The sequence below is a fragment of the Lipotes vexillifer genome, unplaced genomic scaffold (genome assembly GCF_000442215.2).
Source record: "Lipotes vexillifer unplaced genomic scaffold, Lipotes_vexillifer_v1.1 scaffold809, whole genome shotgun sequence".
Lineage (NCBI taxonomy): Eukaryota > Metazoa > Chordata > Mammalia > Artiodactyla > Lipotidae > Lipotes > Lipotes vexillifer.
The window spans coordinates 349066-372000 of record NW_006788521.1 but is presented as its reverse complement, the minus strand read 5'-3'; the positions used below and the strand labels follow the sequence as shown (position 1 = coordinate 372000).

Here is a 22935-nt window from a genome sequence, read left to right as displayed (position 1 = left end):
TGTGGGATCTTCCCGGACCAGGGCACGAATCCGTGTCCCCTGCATCGGCAGGCGGACTCTCAACCACTGCGCCTCCAGGGAAGCCCTGTTGGTGATTATTAAAGTACAGCCATATGCTGCCTGGTTCCTGTTTCCAGGTCAAATGTGGAGGGCGGTGGAGAACATGCTGCTTTGTCAGTTGGGAACTGTGTCCAAAGTATCTGTAAACTCTAGTAGTTAAGGTACTGGAACGCTTTCCATACATTTAAACAGCTTTGAGGTTACCTCACTCATTTTGCATTTCAACTTAGTTTTAAGAAAGAAAAAGAAAGCTGGAATTGTTAATCATCCCTTCTGGGTCTTTCTGGGGAAGAGGTTGAAAACCTGCTATAGGGTTATGGCTCACATTCCACTGTGTGTATTTTGACACATGGACTCGTGTGTGTGTGTGTGTGTGTGTGTGTGTGTGTGTGTGTGTGTGTGTTCAGTTATTATCTCTACTAACTTTGTCTCTACTATCTCTCTGTCTCTACTGTGCTCTCCAGTACAGTAGAGTAGCTACAAGCCACATGAGGCTGGTAAGCTCTTGAAATGTGGGGAGACTGAATTGAGATGTGCTATAAATGTACACACTGTATCTCAAAGATTTAGTACCAAAAAAGAATGTATCAATAAAATATCTTACTAATAATGTTTATGTTGATTAAATGTTGAAATGATAATACTTTAGATATATTGGATCAAAAATATATTACTAAAATTAATTTTACCTCTTTTTACTTCTTTAATGTGCCTATGAGAAAAATTTTTAATTACATATGTATCTCATATTATATTTCTATTGGCCAGCTCTGTCCAAACACCTTACAGAGTGCCTTGTGACAGAATTAGGTGCTGAAAGATTTGTTGGAACTTGTTAAACAGGAAGGAGCCTGACAGATTCCACTAGAGGCCTCCCTCCAACTGTTTCTTGTGTGAGATGGCTTCAGCTGTGTCATCTTTTTTTTTTCCAGATTCTTCAATAATCTAATGTTCTATGCCCTTAAGGCTGTTAGACATTAAGGTATCTGGGTCTGGTTATGTCCCAGTGATAACAGAGGGCCTGTTGCATGATGTATGCCAAATACACAGTAAAATCCAGAAATTCCAAGTGCTTCTTCATTTGAACCTATTTGGCTTCTCTCCTTTGTAACAGGGGTTTGATTTTCCCAATAACGAATGACTTAAAATAAGGTGCTTAAAAATTCCACACTGAGTCTCAAGATAGTGAACAAACACTATTTTAAAATGCCCTCTGAGCCTCAGTTTCCCCTTGTGTAAAACAAAGAAGTTGGCTTTGAGTTAGTTTTGCAGACCATATCACGGATGGGTGAACTAAATTTGCTGTCACAATCCCCAGCAGTGAGGAAGTGAGGGGAACCCAGCTGCAAATGTGGATGTGAGAGTGGGGTGGAGGGTTGAGCCAGGGCAGCAAATGGTTGGAAAACTGGCCTTCAAGAGGTCAATGTCAGCTTTGAACTTTCAAGCCTCAAAAGTATGTCTTCGTCTTTTGATCTGATGATTTGGTCTAATATGAACGTCTCTCATTCCAGTGTATGTACTCACTGTAGATTTATGTACAGAACTAAATATCCCATTTATTCATGTATAAACCATAATAAAACCAGTCAGATAGTTCCCCTCACCAGCAGATCTTGCATTGGAAAAGGAAAACAAATATACAAATTTCAGCAACCTCAGAAATTTCATTAAACTTGCATAGAGGCATAGTTCATTTTAGAGTTCAATTATATGTTCAAGGAATCAGTTCCTATCGTAAAGACAACTACTGTAATGGCTGTGCCGTGCAAAATTATTCCCATTTATTGTGGTTCAACTGCAGACTCTACTGCCTCTGGTGAAGGCACTCAGCAAGTTCTTTTCACAAATAACACCCTTCAGGATGGCCCCTTCCTGTTTTACACAGCATTGTCTCAGAACTTGTGGCCAAAGTAATTCAAAAGCAAGCTAACGACAAACAGGGACTCCTGAGGCCAGTGGTACTAAACTCACAGGCCAGAAGGGGACCCTGTGACCTCTCCAGGAGCTGCCCATTCATAAGCTGACAAAATGTAACCTCTAAATACAAAATTCCAATTATCAAAAACAGCTGTGTCATCTTGATCACCATCCCCTGCATGCATATTCTTAGCTTTGTCAATGACTTGCTCGAAATGTACATCTGTAGTTGAACACAGTAGTCTTAAAATTTAACACTTAGGAATGTATTTGTAAAAAAACAGTATTTTCCTTTTAAATATATTAAAACAATTTATACCCTGTAGATTTATGATCTGTGATAATTTGCCTTTGACATTTATCTTCCATTATCTTTGGGGAAGAGGTTTGCAGAACAAACTAAGGGAGCCAACAAAATTTGCTAGGGGTGGTCGGGAGGGAAGGATGGCCAAATGTCAAATACACTTAGGAAAACTAAGCTTTCAGTAGTAATCATATATCTTGAGAGAACTTACACTTAATTCATATGCTATTATTTCTCTACTATAAAGCTATAATCCAGTATCACAGACATAGGTATGCAAAGCTATATTAAATAATGCAAACATTTCTTAATAATTTCCATTATTATCACTGTTTAGACCAATCCTATTCTTTTGGGGTGGGAACTCCAGTAGAGGGGACTGACATATTTCCAGTCACGGCACACTAGCATCATTGGTCTGGAAAAGCCCTTTTTTTGTGTGTTACTTACACATTTATTACTTTTTTATCCCCATTCACCACTTTCATTCTTTTCTTCTGCACCTTAATCATTCTAAGGTGCTTGTGTATTCTCTCACATGTTCTTGAAAGCATGCGTTGGTGTTGTGTGTGCCTATATTTTACATTTACATGGATTAAAAATTGTGCAGTAGATACCTTCCTTTTCCTTTTGCTGCTTTTCACTTAGAATGTTTTAAATATCTATTCCCATTGCAGTGTGTAAGTCTAATTTGTTTCTTTTAGTTGATGGATAATATTCTGTAGTATGCATCCCCCACATCTTATTTATCCATGTTCCCAGTCCGTCCTGTTTCCTTTGTTCTGCTAAGAAGAGCTGAGCTGTGGCCTGTACAGTTTCCTTCCCATCCTTTTACTGCCTTAGTAGGTTTTCCCGATGAGCTTAAACGTACTCAAATTGCCCAAGTGGAAGAATACCCCCTTGACTGTGTTCTCTGCTCCCAGGAAAGCTTTCAGGCCTTCCTATCCATTTTGCACAAGATTGAATTGTTTTCTACCTCAGGTGGCTTTGTTTTACCTTGGAGAGAGATTACATGGTGTGTGTTTGCAGCAGGTTGCCATGCCCAGGATAGTCTTTCTCTAATTAAGAGGAGATTCTCCCCATCTGAACACTAGCTTCCATTCGTTGGAGCTAATATTTGTGTGAAAGTTAATTACTCGATTGAGCTTCTCTAGTTTTAAGCCCCAGCTTCTGCCAAAGTCTTAAGAGGCCTGGCTTTTTAAATTTAAAATGCGTTTGTTAGCACACATTTAAACTAAAAAAATTAGTTTTAAAGTAGAGTCATTTCTCTGCTCCTGGACATGAACATGCTGTCTTCACGTTCACAACTCTAGGGAGAAATTTGGAGATCAGAATTTAGGATATACACCCATATTCTTAATAATAGATGGTTTTGTAGTTGATACAACTTGGAGATTGCCTTTTAAGACACACAAGTGATCAGCTGAGCAAGTGACACAGTGAGAGGCCAGGTGCTGTAGTAGCTGAGCTTGGATTTTGGAGTTGTGCAGACCTGGACTGGAGTCCTGGTTCTTTGAACTAGCCAAATGACTTTAGATGTTGTGTTTGGTTTTCTATACTAATACCTCCCTCAGAGGGTTGCTGTAAGGATTAAATGAGGTAATGCTGCAAAGCACTAGCCTAATGCCTAGTTAGCTACTCAGAAAATGGTAGCTGCTGTCGTCATCGTCATCACCATCACCATCACCATCATCAAAAGGCTCCTAAAGCCAAGAATTACTGAGATAAAAATGAGCATTTGGAAATTGGGAGAGATGAGTAGCATTATCAGGGCATGAACTTTAAAGGCTCAGAGGAGTATTCAGAACTATTCTCTGGAATGAAATCAAAGAGAAAAGAGGCTAAAGGTACCAAAAAACGTCTAATGTGTCCAGTCTTCTTTGAAGAAGTTTCAGATCTGAGACTAGAAAGGAAACGGATGAGGTAATCCTCTTTGCATCTGATCCCATCTGAGAGATCCTATTCTCAGTGCCAAGCCTTTCCGGTTCCTTTGTCCTGTGCCTCAGCTCTCCACTCAGAACACTGTTCTTTCTACACAGTTGTGCTGTGTTGAGAGGGATGTGACCTACTGCAGCCAATTCATCCTGCACACGTTTCTTATATGTCTAGCAGGCCCTGTTCTGGGTCCTCCAGGAGGATGAACTAGAGGCAGTCTCTGTCTTCAAAGTAATCAGAGACCTGAAGGGGAGGTAGTTAAGCCGCCAGTTTTAACAAGTGCTCTGCCAGAGGTAGGCTTAGGAACCAGTGGGAGCATGAAGGAAGGACATCTAATTGAGGCTATAGCCGCTGGATTTGGGAAAGATTCCTAGGGAGACATTTTCATTATCTCTGGATGACAGAGAAGTCCTTTTAACCTTCTCTTTCAAAAGAAAGGTTTTTACCTTTTCTTTTATCTTAATTAGGGACTAGTTATGGTTGTTACCTAACCCCTTGGAGTGAAATAATCTAAATAAACAGTAGCCATTTTCCTTTTATTAACAGACTATCATGAGTTAGGTTTCCCCCAGTAGCCATTAACATTCCTAGCATCCCATCTTCTGGAATAATGGAGTGGATGTAATAATGTAATCAACTCTGTTAATAAATTGATATTATTTTTCTCCAAGGAGAGGATTCTCATTATTGGAAATATAAAGCTTCCCAAGAAGGCATAAGAGTCGCAGCTAGAAGACTCCATGGGTTAGTGGGGTTAGTGGTTTCCTTATTGAAACTTCCTAATTGATACTTGTATCATTGCCCAATAAAAATACTAGTGCAAACATGGCACCACCAAATGTGGCATCCTTTTATATCCATAAGCTCTTTTCCCCTTTTGTTCAAAGCTTCAGCCCATAAATATTCACTAGGCATCCACTAGGTACCAAGCAAAATAATTGGTGCCCAAGGATAAAAGAAATGATTAAGGCATGGTCCCCAAATAATACTAGAATGTGTTAAGTGCTGTAACAGAAGAGTATGTACAGAGAAAGGAGAGGGCTGAGGTTTCACAGCAAGTGGCATTGATCCTGAATGTAGTAGGGGTTAGGAGGGAGGTTGAAAGGGGAAACTGGAGTAAGAGTGTGTGTTTGAGTAAGGGAGTGGGGACAAATAGCCCAACTTTAGCTGAAGGAGCAGTGAGACAGAATTATGGGAAAAAATTAAGATTGTGGTAGGATTGGAGGGTACACAGGGTATTTTGAAGAGTAAGACAAGGAAGATAAAGGAAGGTCGGAACCAGATTATGAGGGTTACTTAGGGTGGATTGAAAACAGAGCCAAAGATAGGAACCCCAGGGGAACATTTAAGTGTGAGTCCTGACAGGAGACTTAAAGAGCAATCAGAGAGGAGGCTGTAGAAAACTTAGGAGAGAGCAATGGTTCAGAAGCTAATAGAGGAAAGAAATGTCATGAAGGATTGTCAAGTGCTAGGGAGAAGATACATACGAGGGACGTTGGAAAGTGTCTTTGGGATCTGAATATTGACCCCCAGATGGCAGTGATGTAGGAGACTGAAGAGAAGTCTGAGGAAGTTAAACCAGGGAGTGTAGGCTCATCTTTCAAGGAAGAACCTTTGTTAAGATGGCTATCCTGGGTAAGGGTTAAGACCTGTGATCAGGACCCACAGCAAAGGTGCTCTTGTGGAGACTGAACTTCAGTGTTCGTGGCTGAATGAGAGTCGGAGAGGGAGATAGACTGAGGGAGAACTTAATCTGAAAACCCACTGCTGGCCTCACACTGTGGTCTTCTCACTGGGAGTCGTGCACATGTCATGTTCGGATTTATATCCACATAACCAGGTCTCCAATTCTTGATAAGCACAATCTCTGATCACTGTTCCCGTAGTTCGAAGTGCCAGAAATGACATAATGAAACCCTTTATCGTTACTTCTTCAGGGAAAATTGCTCTCGATTTATGGGTTTTTGAGAAGTCAGGTGGGGCGGGGGTACCTGTGAACATGCAGACCAGAGCAGATGCTACTTCAGACCATCCTGTCGTGGGGGACCCTGTCATTTGAATTAGGATTGATTTACTCTCTGCCTGTAAAATCTTTGAACATGTTTTCTGCTACTGTTTTTCAGAATCATTTGCTGTTTCAAATAGAGAACTGTGCGATGATGAGAAAGAGTTCATACATTTCCCAGTATGTGAGGGGACCTCTCAACCTGAACCCTCGTGTTCAGCTGTCAGAATAACAGCCAATAAAAACTACAGGAGCAAAACCTCTCAGGAAGGTGCTTTAAAAAAGATGCATGAGGAAGAACACCATCAACAAATGTCCATCTTACAACTGCAGCTGATACAGATGAATGAGGTGCATGTGGCCAAAATCCAGCAGCTAGAGCGAGAGTGTGAGATGGCAGAGGAGGAACACAGGATAAAAATGGAAGTTCTCAATAAAAAGAAGATGTATTGGGAAAGAAAACTGCAAACTTTTACCAAGGAATGGCCTGTTTCCTCATTTAACCGGGCCTTTCCCAATTCACCCTAAGACGGTGGGGTGTGGCTCCCTTGTAATTAATCTGTGTTGGCAAAGAAGGCCTGGAACACGAACTTGCGGTCGGTAGCCTGTCACAGAGCTACAACTAGGAAGATGAGAGTGGTAGTAGTCACTTATTTAAGAATACATTCAGGTAAACAGCTGCACCCTATGTACCCCTGAAGTGGCAAAGAAGCTGTTCGAGTCTTCTGAAAATTATCACTATGAGTGCTATCATTCTGAATGTAATGTCTCTTAATTAGAATTCATACAAGAACCATGTGTGAGTGTTGTTGTTGTATTTTTTTAATCAAATGCAAGTGTGACTATAACGGAGTGTGGCTGGGTTTTGTGGGTTTTTTTTTTTTTTTTTTTTAAACAGACATCAGACCTTGTCTATCCAAATGAACACCCTCCCGTTGAAAGTGGCTGTCCTGGGAGGACACACGTTTCTCCAGTGGTGAAGCTGTCGCTCAGAATTTGCTAGAGGTCTTTCGGAGCCTCCACAAGAGCTACAGCACACTTTTCATTTTTTCAATGTCATCTTTGGAGTGTGGATTTTCTGTTTTTAAACAGCTGAACATAATGGAAGGCTGTTTTCTATTGTGGCTCATAGGCTGCCTTTTAAGTCCTTCCTTTCCCCAAAGAGGAGTTCCAAATAATGTCTCCAGCAGGTGTAGCTTTGTTGGAACTAAGGATGTGACTACTTTGAGAGAGAAACGTTCGTTTAGAGCTCTACATTCTGTCATGCTTGTTTTATTAAAAGACAAGACTTGTGATTTTATAGTCACACTATGTATGTTTTTTAAAGGTGCTGCCCGCCCCCACTGTGCTACAGTTTTTGCCTTCCTGCTGTAGTTTCCTACCGACTTTGTACTACTGAGTAAATGGTTGCCCTTGTTTTTAACCTTTAGCCACCTAAGGCAAGGCCCTTCCCTCGCCATGCTCCTGGTGCTAGCTAATAGTGATGCTACATAGTCTGCATAGTATGCAGTTAGTATTGAGCTTTTTCAGAATCCATTACCAATATATTTGGAAACGTGGATTGATAAATGGATATTTTGACTGAGCTGTGATATAACTTCTCCTGTAGCCTAGTGTGAAAAACAGCCTTAGGAGTTGGGCATAACAGTAGCTGGAAGAAGCAAAGTGACAGTTAAGTGCCAAGGCAGGTCAGCAATTTCTGAAAATGAAAGTTCAAGGCCATGTGGTGGGGAAGGAGGAGTGTGTGTGACAGAGGCTATATAGGGAGTGTAGGACGAGGAGTCAGGGCTTGAATTCTGAGCTCGGCTCTGTCTCAATTGCTGTGTGACCTTAAGTTACTCCATTTAGTCTTTGGCCCTGGTGTTTCCTGTCTATAGAACAGGAGAGTTGGTCTAGATGATGGTTAGAATCTGCTACAGCTCCTTGACTGTGATTTGATCTGCACAGTCTTGGATGAGTATTGCTAACATCATAATTGTCCGGAGGACGTGGGCCAACAGGGAGAGTTTACTGCAGTGGCTAAGCTTCCTTCCTTTCATAATTTTGGAATTTGGGTCCTGGGGTCTGTATATACTAACATACTATAATATATGCACTGCACAAAACAAGAGGATATCAATTTATTTTATACACTGATCATATTTTAAATATCTTAGAGGATCTGGTTATTTGAAGGAAACCTGTGAAGACTAGTCTTCTTTCAAAGGAAGGATGCTTTTGTAAGGATTTGCGTTCTTAATTTAGTTTTTACCAAATGGACCCTTTAGAGAAGCAGCATCTGGAAAAAGTCCCAAGCGTAACCAATTTATGGGAGACATTAGGGCAGAGAGTGGCAGGTCCTCAACACAGATGATGTGGACTGAGAAAAGTTTGCCTTTGCTTCACCTATTGAGCCATCTGGAAATCTCCTTAATATGCAGATTCTGGTGGGGGGGCCTGAGATTGTGCATTTCTCACAAGCTCCCAGGTTATGCCAGTTCTGCTTGTCTGGTCACCACAATTCTGTGTAGCAAGGTTTTAGAGGACTCTGTGAAGCTTTTACCTATTCTCAAAAAAAAAAAAACAAAAAAACCCATTGGGTTAGGTACATTTTTGTGTACAGCATTGTGCCGGATATTATTCCTCTCTCAGAATTTACCACCTAATCACACAAATAACAATGTAGAACAACATAAAAAATGCTCACACACATAATGGAACTATAAAAGCATCGAACTAATTCCTAACTGAACAAATAAAGGATAAACCAGCAGCCTAAAGCACCTTGTTCTACTGTTAATGGTATTTACGAGTTTATAACAGTTTTCAACCTTGAGTATGCATTAGAAACAGTATTTTATAAAAAAAATTAGTCCCGCTGGGTCCCACTTCCAGGGAATTCTCATTCAGTTTACCTGGGTTGAGGCCTGGTCCTCTATATTTTTTGGAAGCTTTACAGGGGTGATGATGCCCAATTGGGATTGAGAACCACTGGTGTAGAGTTCACAGATGTATCTCATTTGGTCCTTAGTCCTGTGAAGTCCTGCGAAGTAAGTTAGGAAATGATGCTCAGAGAAGAACCGCCTGCACCAGGCTGAAAGCTAGTGAACAGCAAAGCAGAACCTCAGTCCTAGGTCTCTCGACTCGAAAACAAATAGGCCCACCTGCCTTCCCCCACCCCATCCCTCAAAGCTATATCGTGGATTTGCTTTACCCCGAGAGCCAGATCACATTTACAGGATACTTGTAATGCCTCCACTCATGAACAGTTACATCCCAATTCATTCCACTTTTGAGTAGTTCCTTACCTGAGGTGAAGATGCAATAATCATTTTTTGGTAGGTGCTGTAGAGAATTGACCGATAAATACTAAGACACAGTTCACCATCCCCTGACCTGCCAAATCATGGACACAGCGCAGTAGGGGACGTAAGGCTTGTATACAGCTATCATGTACTTGATCAGGCACGTCTTCTAAAGCATTTGAAGCTCAGCAGAGAGTGAAGAAGCTTGAAGGAAAGCCTGGAGGAGGTGGCATTTGAGCTAAATCTTTAGAGTTGGTATTTTGGTAGGTGCAGATTCGGAAAGGAGAGGAACTTCACTAGATGCAAGGTCCTGTTGAAGATTCAAGATGGTGAGACACATAATTGGGAGGACATGGGGGAGTATCCATTTAGGCAGTAACATGATCAAAACTGTGCTCCAGGAGGAAGATTAGAAGATGGAATTGAGTTTAGAGAAGACTGGAGTCCAGGAGATGAGGTAGGAGGGTTTGGTTAGGATGAGATGATAGGAGCACCTAGTGAAAAATGAGGGAGACCAACATGAAGGGCGTTGCCAAAGTGGAATCAGTCAGGCTTGGCAGCACATTGCTTTTGTTGGAGGGGATGGGTAAAGTTTTAAAGCTAGATGCTGGAAAGAATGATGCTGATTGAAATAAAGAATGGATGCATTTCTGGCTGACGCGTCCTAGGAGAGGCCTAGACATGAATTAGTGCAGTTGCTCCCACCCACTCAGCCTCAAACACCAGCACCTCCTTCCATCTCCTCTTTGACTGTCACCTCTTTGCTCTGACTTCTGCCTCTTCAGCCTCCTGTGCTGCCTCTTGCACCTGTTCATCTGACGTTTTAACCCCTCCCTGCTGGGTCCTTGTCCCCCGATTCAATTTGGTGCTCTGTCTGCCATCAGTACCTCCAGTGCAGCTGGTGGTGCATCAGTCACCGTCTCTTATAATGGCTTCACACTTGAAAGAGCAGGAAAGACTATAGTTGACGCTTAACAACTGGGGGGCTAGGGGTGCCCACCACCCCCAGCTGTGGAAAATCTGCTTATAACTTTACAGTCAGCCCTCTGTATCTGCAGTTCTGCATCTGGGGATTCAATCAACTGCGGATGGTGTGCTGTAGTACCCATTTATTGAAAAAAAAAATCTGAGTATAAGTGGACCAGCACAGTTGAAACCCATGTTGTTCAAGGGTCAACTGGATTTCTTTTTTTATTTTTTAAAATATTTATTTATTTAATTTATTTTGGCTGTGCCGTGCTAGGTCTTAATTGCAAATTGCAACATGCGAGATCTTATTTTTTATTTTTATTTTTTTTTTACTTGTGGCACGCGGGCTTCTTAGTTGCGGCATGCATGTGGGATCTAGTTCCCCGACGAGGGATCGAACCCAGGCCCCCTGCATTGGGAGCGTGGAATCTTACCCACTGGACCACCAGGAAAGTCCCTCAACTGGATTTCTTTATCTTGAGCTTCAATTCTTTTCTAGCTGGCATCCACAAATTTCAGGGTATTTTTTAAGTGTCCCATGTTGTGTAAAGGTACACTGGCTGAGAGGGGATGTTAATTCCCATGTATCCCTATTACAGCCTGTTTCCAAAAATCAAACATAGAATCCTACCTTATTATGCATTAAAAAATAGCAAATATTTTAGGAACTTTTCAGGGAGAATCTTAAAATGCATTGGCTTTTTTTTTTTTTTTTTTTTTTTAAGAAGAAAGAGAACAGAAGAAGAGAGGTATGGTCGGGCAGTGTATTTGAGTTGTCAACAGCTTCTGCAGTGTCAGGTCAATTACATCAACACTTGGTCTGGACCAGGGGAAAGGAATGGTTCTGCCTCCTGGGAATGTCAGAAGGACCTGATAATTATATTTGGCAGAGCCAAGAAGAGTGGCTCTGTAATGTCATTGCTAAGAATTACCCTTTTAATAGTATCTCTGGATGTCTGAGCTGTTCAAATGGAATGACACTTCTTTTCTGCTGTGGCTTTCATTTCTGTTGGGCTGCTTCCCAGCTGGTCCTTTTGTTCTTCCTTGCCCTTTTCTATCTTCTGCCTTCCTAGCCCTGTTTCGCCAACCCCTCCTTCTGCACCCACAGCAGTTTCCACTGTCCCCCCTTTTACAGTTGGAGTCATGTGAGAATGTGTGTAAGGGAGATACTTGCCCAAAACCAGCATATTCAACATGCGGTATCAATAAGGTGAAGTGTAGCCTTGGACTAGACAAAATATCGACAATCTGCTTCCTTGCTGCATCCGCTACTTTTGTGTTGGTGGGACTCAGAAGTCACGGAAAAGGTCACCAGTGATTCATGTCTGCAACAAATTCTTTTCTAATTGTGCCGTATATTATGCCCTTCAATACAACTTACTAATCTCTGCCTCAGTTTTTCCATCTGTGAAAGTGGTGTAATACTTATCTACCTCCCTTGAATGTTGTAAAGATTAGTCTATGTTAGTAAAGCACTTTTGAAATAAAGAGTGATGTAAAGCATTTTAATATTACTGTTGTCATTGTGATATGGATGCCCCCCTGTAGAGATGTAGGGGAAGTACCGCATGGATACCATGGTTTAGGAACACCCAGTACAGAAAACTTCCATAACAGATACAAGAGTGATTTCTTGGTGTGTGTGAAAGTTTTCAACATAGTATTTCCTTAAACAGCCCTTTGGTTCATTTAGAATGAGATTTGATTATAGAAGAGTGATTTATGTAAGATTTTTAAAGAACATATCTATTGAACCTTTATTACCCAGTATAATAGGGTTTGCAAGCTGACTATTAACCTAACAGTGCAGTTTGTCAACGTTAGGTGGAAAACATCCATTTCTACATTATCCAGATGCCCAGATTGTGCGTGAAGGTTTTTTCACTGTTGACACTGATTAGAGTGGACAGAATGGGGATCCTGCTACTTCTGAGTGAGGGGATCGCAGCTCCAGTTCCACTTGCAAAATATTCTCACAGCACTTCTAGTGTGGGGTAAAAGACTCACCATGTGTGTTCATCAGAGTAGGGGGTTCTCTAGGCATAAACTTGGGCTCCCTTTCTTAACTCCCGATAACTGCTAAGAGATTTAATTAGGTTCTGGTCTGAATTTTCTCTTTTGTGGGTTTGTTGGGGGGAAAAAAATCCAAACCCTGTTATTTAAGAAATTGGTTATTTTTAATGAAAAGGACACCTGTTACAGTGGAACTACTGTAAATTGTAGCAGAAGTTAAGGTTCCGGTTCCTTTTTCTTTTGCGGTACGCAGGCCTCTCACTGTTGTGGCCTCTCCCGTTGCGGAGCACAGGCTCTGGACGCACAGGCCCAGCGGCCATGGCTCACGGGCCCAGCCTCTCCACGGCATATGGGATCCTCCCGGACCAGGGCACGAACCCGCGTCCACTGCATTGGCAGGAGGACTCTCAACCACTGTGCCACCAGGGAAGCCCCCGGTTACTTTTTGTCTCATCATCTGGTTTAGCTTCCAGCGTAACCAAGAAGGAAACACGCTGGTGCTCTGCTGGTGAGGTGCATGTGGTTCTAGATTTTTATCCTGGAGTCTCAAAGAGTTTTTGGATGGGCTGGTGTTACACTTTCTGCAGGAATGGAAGGTGGTCACTCTAGTCACTCAGCCTTCGGGAAATCTGGGGGCCTGCTGGGGCCCATCTGCTCTCATGTGGTCACACTGAGCCCAAGGCTGCAGGGGCAGGAGCTGCCCAGGGGAACCCTTTCTCATGGTGATGGCAGAAGTACAAGAGGGCAAGCCCACCTGTGGAAGCACATTTCAAGTTTCAGTGTCATATCTGCTAATATATTCTTGGCCAAGGCAAGTCACGTGGCTGAGCCAAAGGTCAAGGGGAGGGAAGTAGACTCCTCTTAAGAAGGTGAGGGGAGGGTGTGAAAAATTTGAACAATAATCTCATTTACCACAGTGTCACAAGTGAGGAGGCAACGAGTGGAATACCAAGGAGTTGAGATTATATTATTAATTGAGGAACAGAGAATCTAGGGGGGAACTGCATCCCTGTTCCTTCCTCTCTTTCTTTTTTTGGAGGGGGAGGCTTTAAAATAGTGATAATAACAGAATATATGTCATAGGCATGTTGGATTAAATGAGCAATATGTATTTAGTTATATGTATTTAGAACAGAGCCTGGCAGACAAACACTGTAAGTTTTAGCCATTATTTTTTTCTCTTAAGGTCATATGGCTTCTAAATGGGCCAGGGATATTTGAACCCAAGTGGCCTGGCTCTGGAGCTCATGCTTTTAAGAATCAGAATGCACAGTGTTTCTATTCGGAGCCTGAGTTCACATCTTTGCTTTGCAAAGAATGTGGCCTCCTGAATATTAGATCATCATCTGTAAAATACTTTCCAAGATTGCTATAACGATTACATGAGGATATACATATGAAAGGGCCACATAAACTATAAAATCAACACCCCCCCCAAAATCCCTAAACCTTTCTTCTGATATTCTGTGTTACAGGACAGTCCAAGACGCTCTTCTTCCATTACAAAACGTCACCTTAATCTCTTCCTCCAGCCTCCCCACTCTGTGACAATCCCTGAACTCACTTATCATCTTGGTTTCAGAACCAGGCTCTGTGAAATTAATTCTGTTGATCCCTCTAACTGAAGTGCTCTCAGCATCTCTACAACCCCTTCCCATCACCTGTGCTGCTGAAGTGTCACCCATCCTTCAAGGTCAAGTGACACCAGGACACACTCCTGTAACCTGGGCTCTGGTCCCAGCTTTGCTGGTAACTCATCACTCTCTGGATCAATATAATTTCCTTGTTTGTAAATTAAGGGTGTTGGAGGAGAGGATGTCTACATTCCCTTCCCCGGTTCTAATTAGTCTAATTCTGAAGTTAAACGAATCTTTTCAATTTACTGCATGTAACACAAGTTTTCAATGTAGCATTCTCCTTAAAAGATAATGTGTACATAAATGGAATTCTAATCATGCATCCAAGTGGATCAGCCCCAAGGTTGAAAGTGCTATTTGTGAAGGTTATTGATATTAGCATAATGATTGTACTTAAACTGTTTCTAAAACAATCTAAATATAGGCAACACAAGAATTTCTATATAATGGGCACAGAAAGGTTGTTGCTTCCCAAAATGTAATTTTCCCAACAAGTTGTAACTGGCTGCTATTTACTTTAGCTCTTTTAAATTGCCCATTTTTATAGATTATAGAATACTTCTATTTTACAGATTGCCCTATTCTAAGGCAATAATGTGCCCAGAATATGTAGATTTTTGTATTTGTTTTTAAAACTTTATCAGTTGATTTCAGTAGATGGTATCTGTTGTAAACATCCAGGGCTGCCTGAAAACCTACTTCAGATGGAAGGAAGTTAGCATTTATTGAATATTTTCTATGGGTGCTAAGAACATTCATATATTATTTCATTTTATTCTTAAAATACTCTGTAGGAGTAGGTAATATTATCCATATTTTAAAGATAATGAAATGAAGCTTGGAGAGGTTAAGTGTCTTATTCAAAATCACATACCCAAAGTTTTGGAGATGGTTGTACAACAATGTGGATAAACTTAATGTCACTGAACTTTACACTTAAAAACAGTTAGAAGGGTAAATTTTATGGTATTTCACCACAGTAAGAAAAAAATCACATACCTAGCTTAACTAGATTTAGATCCCGAGTTAGTATGCTTTGATTAGCCTGCTTATGGCTGGTTATGATTATCAACATCTGCTAGGACTGATGAGAACAGTCCTAGCAGAGAGAAGCAGAGAGAAGAGCTAAGTGAGGTTAAAGGTATCAGCAACGGCAAAGGTGGTACCCAATTCTGTCTGACAGCAAGCTGAGAATCAGTGACCAAGGCAAAAAAGAGAGGTCACCCATCAGTCTTGCCATTTAGTGCTTCTCAAACATTAACGTGGATGAGAATCACCTGGGCATCTTGTTAAAAATGTAGATTCTGATCCAGTAAGTCTGGGCTAGGGCCAAATTTTACATTCCTAACAAGCTTCCAGGTGCCAGTGATATTGATGATCCGTGGACCAAACACTGAGTAGCAAGGATTTTAGATCACAGGAACTTCCAGGGCATCTCTCTAAGTGTTTCAGATCCCTTGCATCAGAGAATCTGGGGTGCTTTCGCAAAGCAAGTTCTGCGCCCCTGCCCAGATCTACTGAAATCAGAATCTCTGAGGGCAAGACTGGGAATCTAAACTTCTAACAGGCTTCCCTGTTGCTTGTTAGGTGTAATAAAGTTGAAGAACCACTGCTAATAGGACATCACCATAGTATGATAACAAAAATCACTTTATTTCCATTCCCATTTCCAGTTTATAAAGTCTTTTTATATCCTGTTTCTCCTGTGCCTGTACAGCAGGATAATGAAGGCGATACAATTAGCCCCACTTTGCTGATGAGGAAACGGACACCTCCGGTGGTTAAATGCTAGACCCAAAGGTCTTCAACTCCCAGAAAGTTTTCTTTTTATTATTTCATGGCTTTCTCTCCCACTTTACCATATCTTCACTTATAGTCCTACACAAATTAGAAGTCCTTTTATGTCTAAAAAGCTTTGCAGAGCAATTTTCTTTCTATGATGCTTTTAAAGATTTCAATCTAATTTAGCATATTAAGAAGCACAGTTTATGCTTAGAAGCATGAAGCTATCCAAGGTCATGGCAAAAAAAGTGTTTGAAGTAATGAAATAGATTGCATGGAATTTTTTAAAAATCCTTTTTTTACCCCTCACCTAGATTCACCAACTGTTAACAGTTTGCTTTTCCTTCTCTTTGAACCACTTGAAAGTTTCAGACTTTGACACTTCACCCCTAAATTCTTCAGCATGCATATACTAAGAATAAGAACATTTTCCTACATCCACAATCCCATTATCCCACATTTCTCCATTGTCACACTGGAGAAAATTAATATTAACTCAGTAATATCTTCTATATGTAGTCTACATTCAAATTTATCCAGTTGTCTTAAGAATGTCTTTTATTGCTGTTTATTTTCTCAGATCCAATCAAGGTTTATTGTGTTTGGTTGTTTTGTGTCTTTAATTTAATCTAGAAGAAATCTCCCTCCTTTGTTGTTTTTCATGACATTAAATTTCTTTTAAAGTCCAGGCCTCGTCAATGTGCCCCACGTTCTGGATTTATTTGATTACTTCCTCGTGATTAGGTTCAGGTTAAACTTCTTTGGCAAGACTATCTTATAGATAACTCCACGTACCTCTGTTTACATAGTTTCAGGAGCCACATGGTCGAAAGCTGCCCCACCATTGGTGAGGCTAAATTTGATCACCTGGAGAAGGCAGCATCTGCTAGATCTCTCCATTATAAAGTTACTTCCTTTCACTCATAGTTAATTAGTTATATGTGGGGTGATAGTTTAAGTCTCTCTGAATATCCTGTCCCCAGCCACATTTCATCCCATGGTTTTAGCATCCATCAATGATCATTACTCAAATCAATTATTTCATGGGGATTTCAATGGTGATTAAACCAATCTTGGCCATTTGCCAGCATTTATACAGAAAGAAGGTATGCCAGATTGGAGAAAATCTGAATTTAGGTCACCTCAAGTCACACCTGGCTACTCAGAAAGCATAGGGTCCACTTTGCTCCAACTTTCATAAGAGGCCATCTTCCTTAGAACTCCCGAGCCAGAGGTGAGTAGTAAGAGGTGTTGTTTTCTTTTTCCAATGCTAATAAATGCCCACCTGAAAGGAAAGGCTCCTGATTTCCTTCTAAGCATGCCTACTCCAGGGTCCCTCTCGTGTCTGCCTCTGGTGCTGTCGATCTCTCCTGAGCACTACTGGGGAAAATCATGTGCTTTCTCTTCCTTTATCATCAATGACCACAATTTTCTCTTCCTTCTCAAATCTGATTTCAAACTGCTGTGTAGTAGGGACTTGGGGCAGTAATCCAATTGAAAGGGAGGGGTCAGGGTACTTGATCTGAAGTGGTATCTGTTGTATATATTGCATGTCAGAAGTCACTTTAAAGAGAAAGTAACTTTTTACATAAGATTGAGAGACTGCAACTGCTCACAACAAAGATGGTAATGAAGATTGGGGTGGAAAGGCTAAGAGGGAGTTGATGGAGATTACAGGGGGCCAAAGCTGCCTTCAGCTACCTTTTGATGCAGCCACTCCCCCACCCACTATCCCCACTCCACCCTGTCCCCCTTGCTCTTTGGAGAAAGAGACCCTGAAGCCAAGATCCAGGATGTTCCTCAGTGTCTCAATACCGTACCTACAACCCCCAACCCTACCCCCATATCAGCCTCCACTCTTCCCTCTTGTTTCAAAGAAGAAAGTGTCTTCCCTCAAAAGTCAGTCCCTCCATCCATGCTTTGAATTCCACGCCTCCTTGTCTTCTCAAGAATCTTACACATCTGATTATCCTTTTTCCTGTGTTGTATAGTCAATTCCCCCATCCCAGGATCTTTTCCATCATTGTTTAAATATTTTACAGTCTCATCTCAAAAAGTCCTTCCTCCACCCAGTCACCTCTAGCTTTGTTTCTCTTCTTCTCTTCACAGCCAAGCTGTCCAAACATTCTGTCTCCACTTCCTACTTCCTACTCATGTCTCAGGAGGCTCCAATCTGGATCCTGCCCCTACCACTTTACCAAATGGCTATTGCTAAGATCACCGATGACTTCAAGTGACTCTATCCATTGGACACTATTCAGTACTCGTCTTGCTTGAACTTTTAGCAGCATTTGACCAGTTAGCCATGTCCTCCTTCTTGAAACATTTTTGTTCCTTGGTCTCTGTGACCCTGTTCTTTCCCTGGTTTTCCTCCTAATTTTCTGGCAGTTCTTTCACATTTCCCGCCATTGGAATTCCTCAGGGACTCAGGCTAGACCCTCTTCTAATTTTATAGTACAGTTGACCTTTGAACAACACGGGGGTAGGGGGACCAACCCTCCTCACAGTTGAAACTCGGAGTATAACTTTATGGTTGGCCCTCTGAATCCACAGCTCTGCGTTGGAGGAGTCAACCAACCTCATAGGGTGTAGTACTGTAGTACCTATTTATTGAAAAAATTGAGTGGACCCTTGCAGTTCAAATCCATGTTGTTCGAGGGCCAACTGTATCTCATATACTTTTAAGTTGTCACACCCACTTCTATGACTTCAATTAATTTTTTCTCTGATGACTCCCACACTTGCATGTCCATTGTAAATCTCTTATGAGCACCAGACTTATACATCCAACTGCTACTGAATGTCTTATTACAGATGCCTCAGTGGCCCCTCAAACTCAGTGTGCCTACAACTGAGCTTCTCATCCTCTCTCCAAACTGGCTTTTTCTCTAAAGGTGGCTATTTTAGTAAACACCCTTGAACCTGGGGATAACCATGGCTTGATATGTTCTCTCCCTCAGCTCCCACATCTAGTTCGTCATTAAATTCTGTTGATTTTACCTCTTTAACCTGTCTAATTCATTTACTTATCCCCATCTTCCCTAGTTCAAGCCACCATCATCACTTACCCAGACCACTAACAGCTCTCCCATGATTTTCTTGGGTACATTTTGGCTTTCCGATCCATTCTGCACACTACAGCCCAAGCTATTTTTCAACAGTGTCATTGAGATACAATTAACATACCTTACAGGTCATGCATATAACCAAGTAATCTTTTTTTTTTAATTGAAGTATAATTGACTTACAGTGTTTCATAACCAAGTAATCTTCTAAAAACATAAATCTGAGCAGGTTATTCCCCATTCATAATCTTTGGATCAAATCTGAATCCTTATTCTGGCTTAAAAGGCCCTGTGTGGTCTGGTCTCTAACTTCATCCTTTGTGTCATCTGACTCCTCACTCTCCAGGCTTCAACCACAGATGCCTTTTCTCTTTTTTTTTTTTTGCGGTACGCGGGCCTCTCACTGCTGTGGCCTCTCCCGTTGCGGAGCACAGACTCCGGACGCGCAGGCTCAGCGGCCACTGCTCACGGGCCCAGCCGCTCTGCGGCATGTGGGATCTTCTCGGACCAGGGCACGAACCCGTGTCCCCTGCATCGGCAGGCGGACTCTCAACCACTGCGCCACCCGGGAAGCCCTTCTCTGTTTCTTAAACTTGCCCTATTCTTTATCATTCTTACATGTTGAACTTTCCTCATAGAATACTGTTTCCTCTCTACCCTCCTCTAACTCTTCACCAGTCTCCCAGGTTTGGCTTAATATCACGTCTTAGGGGAAGCGTTCCTTGATACTAGTACCCAACCCCTAGGAGTTAGGGGTCCCTGTCTGGTGCTTTTACACCTCCTTTGCAAAACCCTTCATAATTGTAATTGATTGTTTAAAGTCTGACTTCTTGTTAGACAATAGGACAGGGACTGTGTCTATCTGATTCACCTCCTCACTGCCTAACATGGTTGCCTGGCACATAATGGGCAATCTCTCTATATTGTTGGATGAATGCGGTTACTGTCACTGCTTTCCATGCCCTGCCCTGACCCCTGCTCCCATTGTTGTTGAAGTCACCACTATCAGAGCTGCCCAAAGTCTCACCACTATTGTTCTGCTTTGAGAGAATCAGCTTTAGAATGTGGTCTTGCTGTTTCACCTTTACAACTCCCTTAATTAGGAGCCCAGATTAAGTGCCAAGTCTATGTTGACCCTGATGCTGAGTCCCAAGGCCATCAGACTGTAGGGAATGATTTTCAACTGTTTGCCAAGGGAGAAGAGTTAGAAAACCACCGACTCAATTCAAGTTCACATGTACATGTACTGATGAGTTGCTGTATACAGTAATGTGTGCATGGATACACACATTTAAATGTGCATGTACAAACACAGGGTCCAGCTGTCACACTCAAATATGCAGACATACACACTCTCCCAGAGGCAACCTTATATATACTCATTCCCTACATATGCACACAGAGAGTAAAAGGACATATGCTTGGCACTTATGCATATGTACAGAGGCAAGCTGATATACTCATTACATATATATATACACGTAGGCAAATGACATATGCTCAGTACATATGTGTACATACAGAGTCAAGCTGACATACTTAAACATACACAGTGGTAAAATAGAATTATTTAGCTCCATTTGACTCACTCTTAATTCCTCCATGTACTTAACTCCTTGCTTTATCTCTCTTTCATGATTCTTAGGCCAATGGATGCCATTCTCAAGTTCCCAGGCTCTTGCCTGTAACCTCTTGTCCCTTCCCTTTGACCTACCTGGCTAACTGTCACAACTTGCCCCTCCAGTAGCTTGGCTGCCCCTGCCAGGCACCAGGCTGCCCTCCTGCAGGTCTCTCTAGTAGCCAGCCAGGTCAGATGAGCTCTTTTGACTGCTGACTTTAACTCTTAAGGTGACCATAGGCTTTGGAGTCAGACAGACCTCGATTTGAGTCCCAGTCCTACTGCCCACTAGCTGTGTAACCTTGGACAAATAATTAACTGCTCCAAACCTCAGTTTTCTCATCTACAGAATGAGGATAATATTATAATAGCACCCTCCCGATTAGGTTTCTGGGTGCATTACATTAGATAATACAAGCGGCGCTCTTAGCCTAGTATATAAATGCAGTTAATGGCTATTGCCACTCATAACAGCTAACATTTATTTGCTTATTATGCCACTACTACCTCTAGCCAATTACTTATTGAGTACTTACAATGTACTAAGCATTGTTCAAAGCACTTTACCTATGCAAACCCATTTTATCCTTACAACAACCCTATGAAGTAAGTAAAAATTCTCTTTCCATGTTACAGATTATGAAACTGAGGTCCAGAGAATTGAAGTAACTTATCCAAGGTCAATTAAACTAGCAAGTAGCAGAATCAAGATGCAAAACCAGATGCTTTGGTTCCAGAGCTTACACTCTTAATTACTATGCTATACCTCTTACTAAAATTTATGTGTGATTGTCTTTGTCAGGGAAGCTATTTCTTTAGTACAATCCTTTATGAGTTAAACCCTTGGAGAAATTTTTGAATTGCAGCTGAAAATTTCCATTTGCTGAAAGATGGAGAAAATCTTCATTCTGTATTCAGCGCAATACCGAACAATTGAATGACAAGAAGACCTGCAGGCAAAACCCAGAGATACCTCTTCAGTCTCTCTACCCACTCACAGGGACTGTTTGGGTGAGAAGCCTTTCATATTGACAGAATTATAGTGCTGAAGTCTCTTCTCCTCAGGCAGAGTGAGGCAACTCTTTGAATTCCTACAGCACTTTTTTGTTCAGATGTCTGTAACCCTGGCCTCCTTGGCTTCTGCCCATCTACAGAATTGAGGACCATTAAGGCCATGTGGGTAACAAGAACGGTGCCTTCAACTGGAGTTGTAATTACAAGCAATGTAATCACAATAATCCCTGCATGTAATCACAAGAAGCCCCAACAAAAGTCTCCTGATGCACTGGCAGGGGGGCTCAGGACGACTTGTGCACACCCCTTGGTGGGTGTACTATTAGTGGTGCCAATCTTTGCTCCATCTTGTATTGGGTGATGATGCCTCTCCACCTGCTCATGCTTGTGATGTGGTGGGGCTTTGGAGTCAGATGGGGCCAGGTGACTCCAACTTCCTAGCTTTGTGGTTTAGGTAGGTTACTTAACCTCATGAGTCTTGGTTTCCTCATCTATAAAATGGAACTAATACCTACCAACAGGGTAGGTGGGAAAATCAGTGACAACAAATAAGAAGTGCCTGGCAGTACCTGGGATGTAGCAGGTCTTCAGTGAATTATAGTTACTATTGTCATGGCTCAACCCAACAATTATTCTCTTCCACCAATATTATTATGGGGTCTCTCTGACTAGACTATAAGTTCTGTGAGAAGCAGAGACTTTGTTTTGTTCAGTGTTGTTTCTCAGCATCTAGAAGAGTGCATAGGCCATAGTAGGTGCTCAGTAAATATTTGTTGAATGAAGTTTAAAGCCGGTTGATCTTGGTCTCTGTCCCCACTATGCTGGCCAGCATCCAGACCCTCTTGTTCACAGGCCCTTTGCTCTGATGTTCCCTCTGCCTGGAACAATCCTTCTTCACCTAGTTAACTCCTACTCATCCTCCTGATATTAGCACAAGTATCACTCTTTCAGATTTTGACCTTCCGTTTCATAGCCTCTGTCAACATTGTTGCAATTTTACTTTGCTTTGCAGTACACCGGCCTCTCACTGTTGTGGCCTCTCCCGTTGCGGAGTACAGGCTCCGGACGCGCAGGCTCAGTGGCCATGGCTCACGGGCCCAGCGGCTCTGCGACATGTGGGATCTTCCCGGACTGGGTTACGAACCCGCATCCCCTGCATCGGCAGGCGGACTCTCAACCACTGCGCCACCAGGGAAGCCCCGCAATTTTACTTTTATTCGTATAACTGTTTGATTAATATTTGACAGTAAACTTCATAAGGACAGGGACCAGATCTGTTGTACCCATCACTGTATTTTCAGGGACTAGGAGTAGACTTTCAGTATAAATTTG

General features: G+C 41.9%; 1 protein-coding gene across 2 annotated transcripts in view; it reads left to right on the top strand.

Annotated features, from left to right (window-relative positions):
* The window catches only part of MSANTD3 (Myb/SANT DNA binding domain containing 3), a 25099-nt gene extending 17586 nt beyond the window's left edge, over window positions 1-7513 (top strand). Inside the window, exon 3 of one of the 2 annotated variants that reach the window (XM_007461638.1) lies at window positions 6340-7513. In XM_007461638.1, coding sequence (XP_007461700.1) covers window positions 6340-6749 — 410 coding nt within the window. In that variant the 3' untranslated portion in view covers window positions 6750-7513. The remainder of the gene's footprint in view (window positions 1-6339) is intronic. The other variant, XM_007461637.1, reaches the window with a different exon arrangement.
* The last annotated feature ends 15422 nt before the right edge of the window (window positions 7514-22935 follow it).